Below are 18,440 nucleotides of genomic sequence, written 5' to 3' on the forward strand. Positions count from 1 at the left end.
CATTTTTAGAAAATGTCATTTTATTCGTGTTTTATCGAATACCGAGCAAAGCTCGGTCAAATAGCTAGTAATGATTTAAATAACAAATTCTATACTTGGAATGTTTAATTAAAGCATGAACACAAAGATACAGCTTTTCGTCATTCAATCTCGATATTATTGTGCAATTATAATCATGGGCGTACCGAGGGGGGGGCACGAGGGGCAGCTGCCCCCCCCCCCCCCCCCCTGGATCATGTTGACGTCCCTATTAAGTATATTATATAGTACTTTCATCTATAAAAATTAAAAATAATAAAACGAATTTTGCCATTTGTTTGCAATACAATATTTTTTTTATTCTTTATAAACACCTAGCTTATAAAAAATCTGATTTGCCCCCCCCTGGCCCAGAATCTGCGTAATTTGCCCCCCCCCCCCTGGCCCAGAACCTGGATAATTTGCCCCCCCCCTGGCCCAGAACCTGGGTACGCCCATGATTATAATCATGGTGATTTCAATTAAATGCTTCGTAGAGGTCAAAATTTCTACGAAAATATACCATATAGGTTCTTAATTATTAAAAATCGTCACGGTCATCAAATTAGCATCAATTAAAAGTAATTTATATAATAAATTGTCAAAATGACTTGACGGTAAATATATTAAATATTATCTAATGATTTATAGGCTATTACTTATTATTATGACGCGAATTAGAATTCAGGACTCATAATAGCGTCATAATAATAAAAAAATATTATGGTAAGAAAATAATAAGTTGCACGGCTTACGACTAATTATCTTTTTTCGTGGAAATTAAAAGTGTATGTAAAACAATCTTCTTCTGACGTCAATTTGTCGCCAGTTCTTTCACACATCACAGCAATTTGTTTTAAACTGTAAACTACCATTATAGGGTAGGAAAGGACTCACAGGAGTGAGGAGACATGAAGAAAATTTTAGATGATTAGATAATAATAAACTTCTGTGTGGGTCTTTACTTCATTATGACCAAAATATACCCCTATATCTCCTGAATCCCACCAGGCCTGCTATAGATGCCCTGAATTAACCCCAAGCTTACACAAAAATACAAGTTTCTTTTTAAATATTTATTTTTATTATATCACCCGTGATACACTTTATTACGTGCGTCCAGGGAAGGCGCGTTTCTCTCGCAGCTCATCCCAGTGTTCGACCCAGAACTTGGGACAGAGAGTTTCGAAGTATTTCCTGAAGATCTGGCAGTCATCGACTTCACCCAACAATCTGGTACAGCGGTAGTAGTCGCAGTAGTTATCGTAGCAGGCCCTGGAAATATGCACAAAAGGGAAGAGATGGCCGATTTTATAAGTTTGGCCGAACGGGCTATAACATCAATAGAATAAAGGCCGCAGATGATTTAAGGTCGTTTGCCAAAAATGGAACAGAAAGTACATAAGTACACAAGTGGATCCCTTGGCTTAAGCGAGCGATTTTTTTTAATAAGAGGAAAGCAACTACCGTCGCCCATGGACACTCGCAATATTAGAAGAGCTGCAGATGCGTTGCCGGCCTTTATAGCGCAACTTATAAGTAACTTAATTTTCCTATACTTACTTGGTTTGATTTTGAAATGGGTAACGCGGGTCGATGCGTAAAGTTCCCAAATCGCATTGATTTTCATTTGAAATCTTCGACATTATTTGAAATTTAACGAGCTTTTACACAAAACATTTATAAACAAACTTCAAGTGTGTCCTAAAAATGTAATCATGTCATTACTTGACAACTGTTATAAAAAATCAATGATGACCACAAAAAAGGTTGTGGTATCGGAGCGTGCGAGGTGGGTGGAGGGGGTAAAGAAAGCGATTGCCGCGCTTAGAATATTATTAAATATGCAAAAAAAGAGGCTCAGCTAATAGTCAAACAAACTTGTCAATCTTGTTTTGAAATTTTCAGAAATTGGTCGTAATTGTTTTTGTATCGTAGACTGCAAAAATAACAGCAGAAATAGGTAATCATTATACAAATTTAATGTTTTTCCTAAATCCACTAGGAAATTAGATCATATATAAATGGATAGCTGCTGTAAAAATGAAAAAGTATGTGATTCGATATAACCTAAAATTGCATTATCAAGTCAATTTTATTTGAGTTGCATTTTGCAAAGCTATTAATACCTACCTATTATTTTAATGTTGATGAATGATGGATCACAGTGGTCTCTCTCTCTGGACAAAACTTGCCGTGATAGTTTCATAGAATATTTCATTTAAATTCTACCTATTTAAAAGTACCTATCAGGTGGAAGAAACAGTGACTCACAAATGACGATAAACCAGATACTAATCTGGTTTAATTGATCTTTTAGAAGCTGGAGATAGAGTTTTGAATGAAAAAGGTAAGCAAGTTTTAGATGAAAGGGGTAAAAAGTTAAAATTATTATGCCCTTATTTTGAGCAAAATAAAACGAGTACTCTCAAGAGGAAACCGAAAGGACTTATGATATTGCTCGAGTAAGAATCCATATTGAAAGCAATGATATTCTATGTTACTATTTTAGAAACTCATTTATTGAAAGTGTAACTCAGAAACTTGAAGAATGTTTGCAGTGTTTTAGTAAATTTATAGACTCCGATTTTCTTCAAGAGTATTTATGTTGTGAAAATAAATAAAACAAGATTTTTAAAAACATTACATTTATTTTTTCAAGTATAAAGTATTGCTCGTATTTTTGTTACTGATTAAAACAGTATGTTTGCACTTGCCGCTCTGGTTATAAACGCAGCTGCATTTTACTCCAGCAACAAGCCGATCATTATTATCTACCTGTAAGAATGAATATAAATGTTTAGACTTGCTTTATGCAAATGTTTAGTTACGTTTTTTGGTTGGTTGAGTACTTACCTACGGTTGAACTTGTTTTATAGTTTGCTAAAGTCACCGATGTTCGGCGAATTATATTGGCTCGTATTAAATAAAACATTGCCATTAGTTCTTAGCTCTTCTACATCCGTTACATGTCCTGCTAACACCAATTTATTTCATTTTAGCATAGATTGGGCCTTGATCTTAAAGAGTGTTTTACACTCTCAAAACCAGTTTTTTTATGATTATATTCATTCTCCACAAGTAGCTTTTAACTAAATATAACCCAAATACCATTAATTATTGTTCTATATATTTTATTTGCTTTATTATTTACAAAATAAACAAACTCTTGCTGTTTATTTTTTGACACATGCCCCTAAAACTTCGTTTGAAATGTGTCACTACTGACGTGCACGTTCCGAATACGCACAATAGACATAACTACGTGGTTTAATTTTCAATTTTTTTTTAACTCTCTCTGAAAGTTTTTTTCTAGTGACTAGTGACTTGAAAATATTGAGTTTTTTAAAAAGTTCTTACTCATGACTTGTTCAATAACGTATTCTTCTTGCTTACTATAACATCGTTTACACGGGATAAATAATAATAATAAGTAAAATAATAATAATAAGTTAAGTTAAACTAAGAAATGATTCTATAAATATCAATATTAAAATGGCGGTTTTCTGTAGTATTACATAATTTAATTCATTCATAACCTTTTTACACACTTTCACACTTACAACATAAAAATATAAAACCTATCACATATGAAACAAAATATATACAATCATCAAAACAAGATTACCTCATCAGTCATCACAATATACATATACACACACATATTATACTTTATACATAATATTTAATCAAGTGTGGTCGCAGAGCAAGACGTATAATTTCATACATTGGCCCATCGCAGTTCGCACCTTATGGCTTTCTCTCGCATACGAATATCCTGCTATCACCCTTACACATTTACGATACAATAGGAGTGAGATAGAGATATAAAAACTTGAGAGGTGTTAAGGGACACCCGGATGGAACGAAGTTATAAAATTTTGGAGTCTGTTTCTCAATACTACATATCGCCCAATAGTCGAAATTCAACCTCAAATAAAAAATTAAATTATAAGTTTCAAATTTCAACGCTTTACTATTGATATTCTATTGTCAAAATACTGACTTTATTGTTTTTTAGACATAATACCTGTGACAGTCTTCAGATTAATTAAGTCAAATGATGACTGACCGTATATTATTTGTCTAACAGTATTTAAGATTCAATATAAAATAACTAAACTATCAACGCCTTCTGCTCCTACCATACAGGTACTAATAAAAATGTGTCGTTACAACTTTCTCGGTCTAGTCCCCGCAAGGCGCAACGCGCGATAAGGAACTACGTTCCAATAATACGCGAGTAAGAGACACAATACGCGATAAGTCAATGTTTGAAATTATCCTAAGATCGCACCTTAGCAAACAATGTAAGTAAACATTATTATAGGATAATGACTTCTAATTACTTAATGTATCATCAGAGAAATTTAATAGGCAGATGGCTTACCGTTATGTAAAACATGGTGATTGGAGATAGTGCAAATAGCTAAACAATGATCATCTATTTGTTTCACAAACATCAAAGGCAAAAACCCATGAGTATGAAAGAGAAAGACATATAATATTATATAGAGACTCGCGGCCGAAAAAAAAGAAATCTTCCGACCGAGCGAGATAGCATGCTCGGTCAGGCCGAAGCCCACTGACGTCATTTCAGAGTTCAGACGTTTTAGATATTTTGTCGTTCTCCGAAACTTCAATAGCGCGATGAGGCTAATTGTGGGTACCGCCACAAAAGTTTCTCTCATTTTGAGGTTCAAATTGCTAAAGCTAAATTAGGGTGCGTCCACAAATTACGTGATGTGTTTTCTGAAACTGGTGAGATTTCGTGAGATTTTATTCAACCTCATCCCCCACCCCACAATCTCACGTGAGATTTTTCAAAATGGAAGTTTCTGAAGGTACAATTCCGTGCATCGCGACATTCGTCGACCGCGCGCGTCTGTCGCGGGCCCCGGAAGCGGTGCCATACATTTTCATACACTGACTATAATTGTCGCGAGCGGCCGACGACAGTCGTAGGCCGCGCGCGGTCGCGATCGATCGCGATGCACGAAATTGTACCTTTACGTAAACGCGTTGGATTGTTTGACAGTCAGTAGATGTATAACGTCAAAGTATGAATGAAATTATTTTCTTTCGAAGGAATTACAGCGTGTCCATATCTCCACGTCACGACGTCGTCAACGTGGAACGGTGCGGTCACGTGGCACGGTACGTTTGACGTGGAGTGAAAATTTACGTCAACGTGCTTAACAATAGCAGAAGCATTGTGCGGTCCATATCTAAATAAGAATACGATAACGCTTACGATTAAATCTTAAGCATACGTACAATCTGGATGTAATGGCCCAAAATAGTATATTTTTTTGTAACAATGAGAAAAAAAATTACGTGACATTTGCCGACACTTTGATGCAATTTGACTCGAAAAATTGACACAAATTGAATTTGTGGACTTATGTGTAATGCAGTCTGAATTCCAACGGCGTAAAATTGGACCCCAAATTGTAAGGCAGCCTTTTGTTATAACCCGACCAAACAACATATCCTACATCTCCGGTCTCCCTACTAAATTCCTCTAATGATGTTACAATATAAAAGGGTAAACCTAATGGTTCTCGCTGCTGGAATTCTTGGAGTCGGTGACGGTCGCGTACTGCTGCTGCCGGAGCAGTATCCCTAAGCACTGGAGAAGACATTGCATACTCGCTGCTGATGTCGCCTGAAAGACATTTGAAAGATAACATCATTAAAAGGGTCAATTCAGACCACAACACGACGCGTAGACGCATTTCTAAATTTGTGCTGAATTGACAGACTTCAATTGCAAATCTCAAGTCAAATCCATACAAATTTAGTAACGCGAAACAGCGGCGAACCGATTTACTGTCTCACTCGACACACGGCAATGCGTTGTAACTTATATCATATATGGCATCTCACTCTATCGCTACTCCTGTTTCGCAGATATTTCGTATTTCACAGCGTCGGTGTACTAGAGGCGTTAATGCAACAAAATTTCACAAGCTTAGCCGCATACACACGTTTTACGTATTCGATTTCCAAATGTGGAATTTCGACTCAGAATTCCGTAAGCAAACATCCGTTTTTCTTCACGCACGAATGCGCCGGCTTGCACTCGAGACGTACATGCGGAATTCGTTCCGTTCGGAGAAAAACGAACGTGTGCGTCAGTTAATGTATTCTCTACTGATTCCATGCGTCCGGATGTCCGAATACGCAAAAAGAATTCGGAAATCGAATGAGGAAAACGTGTGTATGCGGCCAGCCTAATGAATAATGATAATTATACATGAAGCTTTGTTTTAGCTTCGTGTGATAATATTGTTACGGTACATGGTATATTATTTAGCGACAAACCAGCGAAGCTTACCGAGGGAGCACAGGCAACATAAATCCCCTACTCAATACTAGATGGCATGAGGTGCGTAAGTACATACTCGAACCTTCTAGAAAGGTCCAATGTTTGTTTACGTGTTTACCGTTTATTTGTTTGCGTGTTTACGTGTTTTAATTTAGACCTTATGATTGAGTCCATAAGGTCTAAATTAAATTCAACTTACTGCACTTATCATAAGGACGGCAGTTTTATTGTGGTACATGCCCGAGCCTCCTAGAAAGTTCCCACGGTTGTTTACTTGTTTACGTGAATCGGGAACTTTCGAACTTTCTGGAATTCGTCTCGCCATATAAAAAGCCGCAGGCAGGCCCGGCGAGTTCAGTTCAATCTGAACGATCTTCGAGGCGACAACAAGTGATCAATAGTGAGTGAACCAGTGAAACCTGCGACTTGGCTACGACCTAGGACAGTGATAGTGCTTAGTGATTGGACCTAGTGATTAGTATTTGGACTTAGTGCTAAGTGTTGTGACCTAGTGTTTAGTGCAGTGTTAATAAAGTCTTCAAGAGAGTCACCAGGTCTTTCTCTCCAAATCCTCGAACCCTAGCACGTAACAATATGAACTTGCTACTCATGGCTTATCGTACACAATGTTTCCGATATTGTTAGAACCCACGCACTTAATATTTTTTGACGATTGATAAAAGACAAGCTTTTTAACAAGGCTCGATATAAATGAGTCTGTGCGAAAGTGCGGTTTGGCCGCTACGCTGCGAGATCACAATCAATAATTATTATATTATGTAAAGAGCGGCGTGAGCGCGCCGATATTTAAATATTACATACAATAGAATTCCAAATGTTATTTTTGTCTTAGCTAAAGTTTGGTTAATAATAAGTAATATTTAAAACAATTAAAACATACCTTCAACAGCAATAAATCCGGGTCGGTGTGGGGGAACGGAGAATCGGCCGCCTCGATTATACGCGCTAGCGCCGCGTCGCTGTTTATGAAAAAGATTATTAAAGTAAGTATTACAGTTTAAACAATAGGCTACTTGACCTATATTCAATTTCATTGAACAAATACATATTTCTAGTAGAACTTGGCCTAGGAAACCGTATTTCACCCTTATCATCAAATCAAAGCTTATGATTGATAAATAAAGTCGATTTGAAAATATGATTTTATGAAAATAGGATTTGTACTGACGAAAACGCTTTTGCGATACTTCCGAATTGGATGTGACGTCATTCTATTCGTAATTTAATCTTTTATTTATCGCGATCGTTCTATGTAAGTTTATATGTACATAAATAATAAAAATAAGCCTAGAAAGATTTGTTAAATATATTTTCTTGAATAATTCAAATAAAACATCAGTTTTATAAATTATCTCCATTTATTGTAGACGGGAAATGAAATGGCCAAAACTTTTTTCCAAAAGTTTTCAACATTACAAATGATTTCTAATTTCTTATTTAATTCTTTTATAATGTTTGGTCACTTTAAGACGCGTACATTTAGCATATAAAAAATGTTCAATAAAGAGAGCTTAAAATACAAAACATATGACGTCACACTATGGCGGACAGTGTTTTCGGCGCCATTTATAAGGCATATTTTCAATTAACATTTTTATGGGTTTCTACTGTGTAAAATATTAAAATATTAGTTTTTTTTTGTAATAATGAATGATTATGAAGCGATAAGCATGAAGAAAAAAATGAGGTCAAGTAGCCTATTATATTATGGTAAGCTTTGCTTAAGTGCTGATTTCAGTAGCATCTGTTTGTATTTATTATAAGTCAAAGTAGGCTCACGCCTTTTCTTTTTAACCGACTTGCAAAAAACGAGGAGGTTATATGTACGGCTGTGGAATTTTTTTTGTATGTTCAACGATTACTCCGCCGTTTGTGAACCGATTTTCGAAATTTTTGTTTGGTTGTATTAGGTTTCACTCCAATTTGGTCCCATTTTCACAAAAGTGGTGACCTGATGATGGGAACCATGAGTAATCGAGGGAACTCCTCGAAATTTATATGGAAACATATGGTGATTTTGGTTTTATGAGAAGCGGCGCTGTTTTAAGAACTGAAAGCATATGCTACTATGCAAACTACATTCATCATCATCATCATCATTACCACGACAGGGTCACCAATGTCACCAAAATTGAACATAACAAATTCAACCTTAACTCCAGAGTGTAAGGCACACATTTGACATTACTTCTGAAAAGTAAGTTGCTGCCATCGAGATAGTCATAGATACCTTAGTATGCAACCACCATAGACCACGCGCACCTGGGGCCCAATTCTCAGGATGTGAGAAAAGTTCATCTTCAGAATAAAATACCCAATTATGAGATTTTTCGGTCGTAAAAATCTCTAGAACTAAAAAGTATTAAAAAAACACAGTTTATTTAATACTTTTAAGTTTATATTATAAGGATGTTATTATTGTTTTTACCTTGGAAGCCGGTTTTAATTTTTTGTTAAAAATAATTACAACAAATGTTCTATTTGTTGGCCCTACATATTACGTTCATGGGGTGGCAGAAATAAAGTGGCCTACTCTCATAACAAATATAAATTCGGCACTGCTGGTGTTTAAACCTAATCACTAGAGACCGGATTATATGCATCTGCATTTTCGCATATGCATTTGCATATTTTAGTCATTCTCAGCGGTAATAGCATATTTTACCTAAGATCTAGTTTTGATGCATATTTACAACATTTTGACAAATGCGACCTTAATAACAATAGTTACAAAAGATAAGGGCTATTGAGTAATAATAAATGTGACTTTTTACTGCATTTCGAATTCAGTCAGTAGCCGTGCGCATCTTCTGTTTTGTCAGTCACGATATTAAAATTAAAAATTACAAATTAATAGGATGGCAGAACTTTTGCCAGAAACTGTAAGAGCTAACACAGCACCCAAGCTTAAATTCTGCCACATTGCCTCAGTGGATGTGGAGCAAACCTTTTCTATTTACAAAAATATTCTAAATGATCGCCTATAAAAAAATAATTTACTACTTAATTGTGTGCAGATTTTAAAATAAAAAATATTCATTTTTATTACTTTTATTACTTACCTATTTTTTTCTTTTTTGGGGATTCCCAAAATTTGTCATTTAATTTTGCATATTCTTCCAATTTTCGTGAATATTTCAAGCATTTTTGATGCATATTTGCATGCATATATGATATACCTAACAAGCTTTTTAAGTTGCATATAATGAGATCTCTACTAATCACCTTATTTCTGTTGCCTGCAGCTGTTGTCTGGCCTGCGCCATGGCATCATGTACAGCCAGCTGCTCCCGCGGTTGCAGAGGAGGGTTGGCAACCATCACCTGAAAAGTAAATACAGTGAAACCTTCATTGACCGGATTAATAATATTTTTTTTCGTTGATTATTATTAAATGTATGGAGAAAAGATAAATGTATGCATAATATGTTTGTTAAAAGTAACAATTAAAATGCTGAAATAAGATTATAGATTTCCAATTGTATTGACTATTGTAGCTAGGGTGGGATTCTACTCATTAAGCAGTTTGACCTAATAAATTAATTTCTTGCATAATATTATAAAATAAATCAAATTATGCCCATGTATGTATATAAAAAATTAATTTGAACAAAAATTTTCTCTACCTGCCACCAATTCAACATGTTTCTGTTAAGCTGACACCGCGTTAAAGTAAAAATCGTTTTGGATAATATGTTTTAGATTGCTTGTTTTCTATGAGAGACTGGGCTGGCCTCCCATAGAAAACAAGAAATGGAACAGCAAGATATGCAAAGGGCGTAAGTGTCAAAATTTGGTTGGTTTTTGTCGCGTAATTTAAAAACCATAAAATATATATTTCATATAAGCTATGGGCAAATTATAGTGTATGATTGAACTAATCTATGTACAAATTTTGGAAGCTTAAATCACTCTCCTCTGTTGGCAAAATTAGAATCCCTCTTTTTATAGAGGTCTTTTTGATTAATTATTCTGTGTTATAAAAGTTGACCAATCATATTATACTATAGGTAATTCAAAGATAAAGACATGATGAATACTGAAAATGAACTTTAATTTCTTAGCTTTAGTAATTGTTGAGAAAAATCGGTATCGCTGCAGCTAAATTAACAGAAATAATGTATGTACCTTTGTGTGAATCTCAGCTATAGCTCTCAGGCCATTGACCCACTCCTGTCTTGCTCTGGCATCAGTAGCTCTCAGCTTCAACATGTCACCCGAAGCACAGTTTATTGTGAATGTTCTTGAGTCCTCATCGCTTGGACAGATGCCCGCACCCGCTAAATGTGCCTGTAATAGTAACAGGATTCTTGAATATTGTAATTCAGTTGTATATTAAATAGTTTTGTAAAAAGAAAATTCATAACAGCTTGCGGATCTACGAATAACTAGTATGAAAACATCATAATATAAGTACCGTAATTTAAGGTAATATGAATAATTGGGATAGGTGGCACCATAAACATGGATAGCTGTAGTGTATTTGCAAAAGCTGGCTTACCTCACCTCTAGCCGGCTGCCCAGGCTGTATTGTGTCGCCAGGGCCATCAAATAAATAGTAAGATAACACGCCAGTTTCTGGATCTACTGAAAACCACCTCTGTTGCCAACCTTTTACAACATTTGTGTATTTGTACAACTGCCCAGACAGGGGTTTATTGGATCCCAAACTAGACGACTTCATCATTTTGCTTGTTGATATATAGATATTATTGTAATAAAATTGCTTAATTTAATATTTATTGGAAATGTTTTACAAAATAAAAAAAAAACAGAGCGATGAATACGAACCACAGATTACTAGTAATATAATACGAACCACAGATTACTAGTATATATTTTGATACGAACTGTCAAATTCGGAATTCCGACAATGACGACGTCTTTGACTTTTGAATTTTTCTTCTATTTTGGCAACTTGACACAAAGATGCGTATGTTGTGCCACAGACAAGGTAAAAAGGTATAGTGCGTCAAGAATGTCTAGGAGGCAAAACTTTTTTTTATAGCAATAGCAACACTCTTTTGACATTTGTCCCTTTGTTGTATCAATACTCTATGACATAAAATTTACAAAACAAAGATTTTCAATTTGCTTAAATTTAGTTTTACAATGTGAAAACTACATGTTACTTTGATTAATATTAATAATTAAAGTGAAAGACGTGTCAGAGTGCTAAAAGCTTCGAAGATAAGCGTTTGTTTTATAAATTATGTTCGTTAATGTTAATGTTTAATGCAATTTTAAGTAGCCTGAGTAAGTACTATGTGGTATAATAAAACAACTATTTTACATAAACCTTATGTTTACGTAAACAATGGACTGTCAAAAAAATCTATCATAATTATAACGCGCCTTACAATGATTGATACTTTGACTTAGGTGCTTTGCGTAATTATGTATCTGAGTCTGCTTAGATGTATATAAAATTCTCGTGTCACAGTTTATGTGCATAACTACTTTAACACTTTTACAATATTATAATTATTACGTTTTATGTTTACAGGTAGCAGAAAAAGCGTTTAACGAAATAACCGAAATGACTGGGAGAATTTATGCTATCATTTAGAAAAAAAAACACTGAAAATAAATACAAGGAGTGGGAATTAACCCTTTATTAGGATATTGAAGAGCTTTTAGAGGACCATTTGGTCTCTCTAAGAGTTCACTAGAGGTCGGAGGAGTAAAGAGTAAAACTCGATTTACTGTGGTGAACTGAAGTGATTTATTTACAAAAATGCGCTGCTTATATACAAAAAAATGAGTTAATTATTATTATTACAAAATGTACAAAGGTTAAAAGATTGATTGTGATTGGCTATTACAATTAGAAAGAGATGTACAGAAAGGGATAAAAACATTTACAAAAATTAGAAAGGGAAAAAAATTGAATAAGAAATATTTACAAGGTAATTATGATTGCCGCGCGAGAAACTGGCCGCGCCGCGGCGCGCGGCGCTGGCATCGCCCGAGTATAAATATGGGCTCTCGCGGGCCGCGAATTCAGTCCGCGCGCGCATTCCATACTGACGACGTCTCGCTGCCGGTCGCCGCCGTGCCGGTAATAATTATAGTAGTGCCGCCATTTTGTGAAGATGGAAGCTCTGCAAACGCCATGAAGACCGTAGCCACGCTGCGAAGATCCCTCGCTCCACGTAGCCTCGATGTGAAGACGCGTAGTGTTGTTGCGAAGAATTCTTATTAGAAAAATGCCTTTTTCAAGGCCGGTTCATGTCCGGTATTATTACACGGACAGCTGTTTCTCTTGTCATTGCGAACGTACGTTCTTTGCAGAGCGATTTTCTTCTGTGTTTCAACTTCTATAACGAACGTATACAAAGACGGCGTGCGTTCTTTTCAGAGCGCGTTGTTTTCTTTGTTTCATCGGCGAACGAACGTAGGTACTGCTACAGTGCTCCCCCTCAAGCGAAGCGTACCGGCAGTCTGACGGCACGGCCTGTTCTTGTTGTCTTCTGTGCTGGACTTGCTGGTAACTTCTGCTTGATCGGTGTTGCACTTGGTAATGGTTGTGAGGTAACAGGTAAAGGTAATGAGGTAACGGGTAAAGGTAATAAGGTATTTTGAGGTAAATTATTGGTATGTGAAGGTAAGGTAACAGGTAAATTGGTATTAGGTAAGTTGAGAATTACCGGTGACTGTTGTACATTGCTCGTTGACTCGCCGAGGTAATCTTCACTCAGTATGTAGGCGGGCTTCAAACGATCGATGGATACTGTTGCTGTGCGATCGGGTAGTTGTATTACGAAGTATTTTTCTTCTCGTCGGAGAACTTTGTACGGCCCGTCGTACGGTGTTTGAAGTGGTTTCCTTACGGCGTCGTTACGTAAAAATACGTATTCGCACGTAAGTAGATCACGATGTATGAAGATGTTGCGTTGATTACCGTGGCGCTGTACATTGTTTTTCGGCTTGAGAGAGTTGATATTTTTTCGTAGTTGCTCGATGTAGGTATGATCTAGGCTCGATGATGATGATGATGTTGTTGTTTCGAAGAAGTCGGCCGGTAATCGTAAGTTACGACCGTAGGTTAATTCGGCGGCGCTGACTCCGGTGTCCTCTCGTATGGCGGCGCGTAGTCCGAGTAAAACTGTAGGTAGCTCGTCGATCCACGATGTATTACTGTTGATGAGTCTTGTTTTCAGTGAATTCTTGAGACTTCGATGCCAGCGTTCGATCATGCCGTTAGATTGCGGGTGATACGGCGTTGTACGGGTTTTTTCTATTCCCATACATCGAGTTAGGTTGACGAACAGCTGACTCTCGAACTGGCGTCCTTGATCGGTTGTTATTGTAGTCGGACACCCGAATCTCGCTATCCATTGCTCGTAGAATACTCTTGCGACGGTTTCGGCGGTGATGTCGGTGAGTGGTACAGCTTCAGGCCATTTTGTCGAGCGATCGATCATAGTGAGTAGGTATCTATGACCACTCGCTGTTGTAGGCAGCGGTCCGATGATGTCGGTGTGTGTATGTTGAAAGCGATCGACTTGTGGGAATGTCGACACGGCGCTCGATGTATGTCGTTGTATTTTGCTTCGCTGACATTGTATGCAGGTTTTTGTCCACTCGCTAATGTCGGAGTTCATTGACGGCCAGAAGAATTTTTGCGCGATGAGTTTTCTTGATGCTTTTGTTCCAGGATGACTTATGTTATGAATGGAGTCGAACACGGCGCGTCGAAAGTCTTGCGGAATGTACGGCCGAACGTATTTTGTTGAAGTTTCGCATACAATCTTGATATCGGAGTTAGGTAGCGTAGTTGTTTTGAAACTTAAGTTTTCTTGGCTGTAGAGTGTAGGTAGCGTGCTATCTCGCTCTTGCGCGCGAGATAACTCTTCATAATTTACAGCTGACGGCGTGTTTATTGTTTCGATGCGGCTGAATGTATCGGCGACTATGTTGTCTTTTCCACTGATATGACGAATGTCGTGCGTGAATTCGGAGATAAAAAGTAGTTGTCGAGTTCTTCTCGGAGTTTCCGATGTCGATGTTTTCTTCTGTAGGGCGAATGTCAATGGCTTGTGGTCGGTGAATATAATGAGTTCTCGGCCTTCGAATATTTTTCTGAAGTATTTTACTGACATGTAGATAGCTTGAAGTTCGCGATCGTAGGTGCTGTACTTCGTTTGCGCTGTTGTAAATTTCTTCGAGAAGTAGCCGAGTGGTTGCCATTTGTTATTGTTGAATTGTTGTAATACAGCTCCCGCTGCGGTGTCCGAGGCGTCGGAGAAAATAGCGATCGGTGCTTTGTGATTCGGGTGGGCAAGCAAAACAGCGTTTTTGATGCTATTTTTGCAAGCCATGAATGCTTCTTTCGATGTTTCGTTCCACTCGATCGGTGTCTTGTCTCGCTTTTTCGCATTATGTAGGTATGCGTGTAGCGGGGCTTGAATAGTGGCGGCGTTCGGTATGCTGTCTCGGTAGAAATTTAGCATACCGAGGAAACGACGTAATTCTTCTATATTCTTCGGTAATGGGAATTCTTCTATCGCTTGTAATTTATCTTGTGGCGGCTTGATTCCGTCGCTGTTTACGGTGAAGCCGAGGAATTTTACTTCTTGTTTTCCGAGTACACATTTGGCTGGGTTGATCGTGATTCCGTTTTCTTCTAGACGTTGAAGAACACACCGCAGGTGTTGGCGATGTTCTTCTTCGTTGCTGGATGCGATCAACAAGTCGTCGATGAACGAGAAGACGAAGTCGTAGCCTTGCAGTATTTCGTGTATAAAACGTTGAAATGTCTGGCCTGCGTTCCTAAGGCCGGGACACATTCTCGGGAATTCGAATAAACCGAATGGTGTGATGATTGCTGTCTTCTCTATATCCTCTTCATGGACTGGTAATTGCTGGTAGGCTCGGTTTAAGTCGATCGTCGAGAAAATAGTTTTTCCGGCGAGTTGAAAGGTGAAGTCTCGTAGCCGGGGAATAGGGTAGCGGTCGGGCTTCGTTACTGCGTTTAGTCGTCGGTAGTCGCCGCACACCCTTATGTCGCCGTTCTTCTTTGGTACGACGTGAAGCGGAGAAGACCAGGCGCTCTTGCTGGGACGACAGAGACCTTGTTGCATCATATTTTCAAATTCTTTCTTGACTTGATTGTAGCGATGTGGCTGTAGCGGTCGGGCGCGACAATGTAGCGGTGGCCCAGACGTTTCGATGAAGTGTTCGACGCTGTGTTTCGGTGTAATATTCATCGCTGTCAATCTCGTGATGCCGGGGAAGTCTTCTAGTATGTCGTGGTACGACTGCGTGCTGTCGACGCTACGGACAGTAGGTACGTCCGTGTAGCGTCCGGGAGCGTTGATGTGTAGACTGGTTCTCCCGTCGATGAGTCTTCTGTTCTTCAAGTCGACAATGAGTTCGTGGTGTTGCAGGAAGTCGGCACCGAGGATTGGCTTCGAGACTGCGGCGACGATGAACTTCCATTTGTATGGTCGGCGAAGTCCGATGTTGAGTTCAAGTGTCTTCTCGCCGTATGTCGGTATGACGGTGTTGTTGGCGGCGTAGAGTTGGAAAGGTAGCGGCTGGAGATGGAGGCCTTTCTTTTTCGGTATGACGGATATATTGGCACCCGTGTCTACCAAAAAAGTGAGATTCGTAGTCTTGTCCGTGACGAATAGGCGGTATTGTTTATTGTGAACGCCGGATTCCGCCGCTGCCAACGTTCTGTCTAGTTTTCCGTCGTGTTCAACGTACACGGTTGTGTACATTTTCTTGCTTCCTTGCCGAATCTGTTGTGGTAGTAACAGAATGGCGATGGTGATGCAGACCGTGGACGCGAAGTTGACCGTTGCCGGAATCGGGATGTCGATCTGTGTCTTGAGCGTTGATAGTGTCCGCTTCTATAATTATTGTTGTTGTATTGATGCCTCTTCAATTCAGCGACCTCTAACGATAATTTGCGTATTTCTTCAATGAGCAGGCACTCGACGTTCGATGATTTTGATGCGGGGCTATTTACACGATGAGTTGATGAGATGCTATTTACATTATTTACATGTGACTGCTCGATGATCTTGTCGGCTAGCGCAGCTTGTTCGTCGAGTGTGGTCTTCGACTGGAAAGTTTCACTGACGGCCAGGACGGAGCGAATATTTGTCGGGAGGAGATTGGCCCACATGAGCTGTAGGGTGGAATCGGGGACCTTGTTGCGAGCCAGGTTTCGCATACGTCTGAGTAATTGTGATGGTTTCTGGTCTCCCAATTCCATGTCTGACAGAAGCTGTTGAAACTGCCGGCTGTCAGATTCCTCATATGCGGAGATGAGTCGGTCCTTCAGTGCTTGGTACTCGTTTGTTTCTGGCGGGTTGTACAGAAGATCGGCGATTTGCTCGATGTCTTCTTTTTCTAGACGAGCGATGACCATCTGGGAGAGCTGGCTTTGGTTCTTCTGTAGGCTGCTGGTGGCTGCTTCGAAGGTGACGAACCAGAGCCTGGGTTTGTCTCTCCAGAATGGCGGAATTCGCATCGAAAGTGCGATGCCGGCGATTTCCTGCGATGACGGTGACGTCGCCGTGTTGCTGGTGAGTGCCGAGGTTTCGGGCAGGGATTCGCCTCTGGGTTCCATTTTTTCAGTGGGATTTCGGGCAGCGATTCGTTGTGCAGCGTTTCGTCCGAGCAGCGTTTCGTCGTGCAGTGTTTCGTTGCGGAGAGTTTCCCGGGCAGAGATTCCTCTTGTTCTTCGGGCAGAGTTTCTTCTTGCAGAGGTTGCTTGTTGTTCACGGGGTCACCAGTTTAGAGGACCATTTGGTCTCTCTAAGAGTTCACTAGAGGTCGGAGGAGTAAAGAGTAAAACTCGATTTACTGTGGTGAACTGAAGTGATTTATTTACAAAAATGCGCTGCTTATATACAAAAAAATGAGTTAATTATTATTATTACAAAATGTACAAAGGTTAAAAGATTGATTGTGATTGGCTATTACAATTAGAAAGAGATGTACAGAAAGGGATAAAAACATTTACAAAAATTAGAAAGGGAAAAAAATTGAATAAGAAATATTTACAAGGTAATTATGATTGCCGCGCGAGAAACTGGCCGCGCCGCGGCGCGCGGCGCTGGCATCGCCCGAGTATAAATATGGGCTCTCGCGGGCCGCGAATTCAGTCCGCGCGCGCATTCCATACTGACGACGTCTCGCTGCCGGTCGCCGCCGTGCCGGTAATAATTATAGTAGTGCCGCCATTTTGTGAAGATGGAAGCTCTGCAAACGCCATGAAGACCGTAGCCACGCTGCGAAGATCCCTCGCTCCACGTAGCCTCGATGTGAAGACGCGTAGTGTTGTTGCGAAGAATTCTTATTAGAAAAATGCCTTTTTCAAGGCCGGTTCATGTCCGGTATTATTACACGGACAGCTGTTTCTCTTGTCATTGCGAACGTACGTTCTTTGCAGAGCGATTTTCTTCTGTGTTTCAACTTCTATAACGAACGTATACAAAGACGGCGTGCGTTCTTTTCAGAGCGCGTTGTTTTCTTTGTTTCATCGGCGAACGAACGTAGGTACTGCTACAAGCTGATAATTGAAGATGAAAGTGCCTCTTTACTGTGACACCACTGCTGTAAATACATGGACCTAGAATGTGGCGATGATTCTGTTTCCGACTGCATTGTAGAATATTATTTGAATGATCATATTTTATTAAAATAACAAAACTCTGTTTTTCATTTATTTATTTTTTGTATTTTCTTAAATAAGTAAATCCTTAATAAAACAGGACTGAGCTTCTCTCAGCTCTCACTGGTCATCAAAGTAGCTCTGCAGCTCTCAGGGAGAGGGTACTTAAATAACAGGTGTTATAAATTCATAATATTACCGGTTTCGGTGACGGTGGCTGGTTTGATTAAAACCAGGCCAGCTACGCAGTAGTAATTTTATAGTGCCCAAGTGTGTGCGCAGTACACGAGCACTCTCTATTCCTTTACTCTCAGAACCCAGTGGGACGGCAGACCGACACGACTGGCGAGAGATCAGGCGCAGCAGGACCGACTTTTTACATGCCCATCCGACGCATGGATCATCTTACTGGTCGGAAAATCAGGTGATCAGCCTGCAT

General features: G+C 39.0%; 1 protein-coding gene across 1 annotated transcript; it reads right to left on the reverse strand.

Annotated features, from left to right (window-relative positions):
• Positions 1 to 1,159: 1,159 nt before the first annotated feature.
• On the reverse strand, positions 1,160 to 11,122 carry LOC121739056 (oxysterol-binding protein-related protein 11). Its single transcript, XM_042131369.1, has 6 exons — positions 10,871 to 11,122; positions 10,498 to 10,659; positions 9,596 to 9,693; positions 7,251 to 7,329; positions 5,573 to 5,686; positions 1,160 to 1,293 (listed from the first exon to the last, which is right to left on the reverse strand). The coding sequence occupies exons 1-5, from the start codon at positions 11,054 to 11,056 to the stop codon at positions 5,573 to 5,575; spliced, it is 639 nt and encodes a 212-aa protein (XP_041987303.1). The 5' UTR covers positions 11,057 to 11,122; the 3' UTR covers positions 1,160 to 1,293.
• Positions 11,123 to 18,440: the final 7,318 nt, after the last annotated feature.

This window comes from Aricia agestis, chromosome Z (assembly GCF_905147365.1).
Source record: "Aricia agestis chromosome Z, ilAriAges1.1, whole genome shotgun sequence".
NCBI lineage: Eukaryota > Metazoa > Arthropoda > Insecta > Lepidoptera > Lycaenidae > Aricia > Aricia agestis.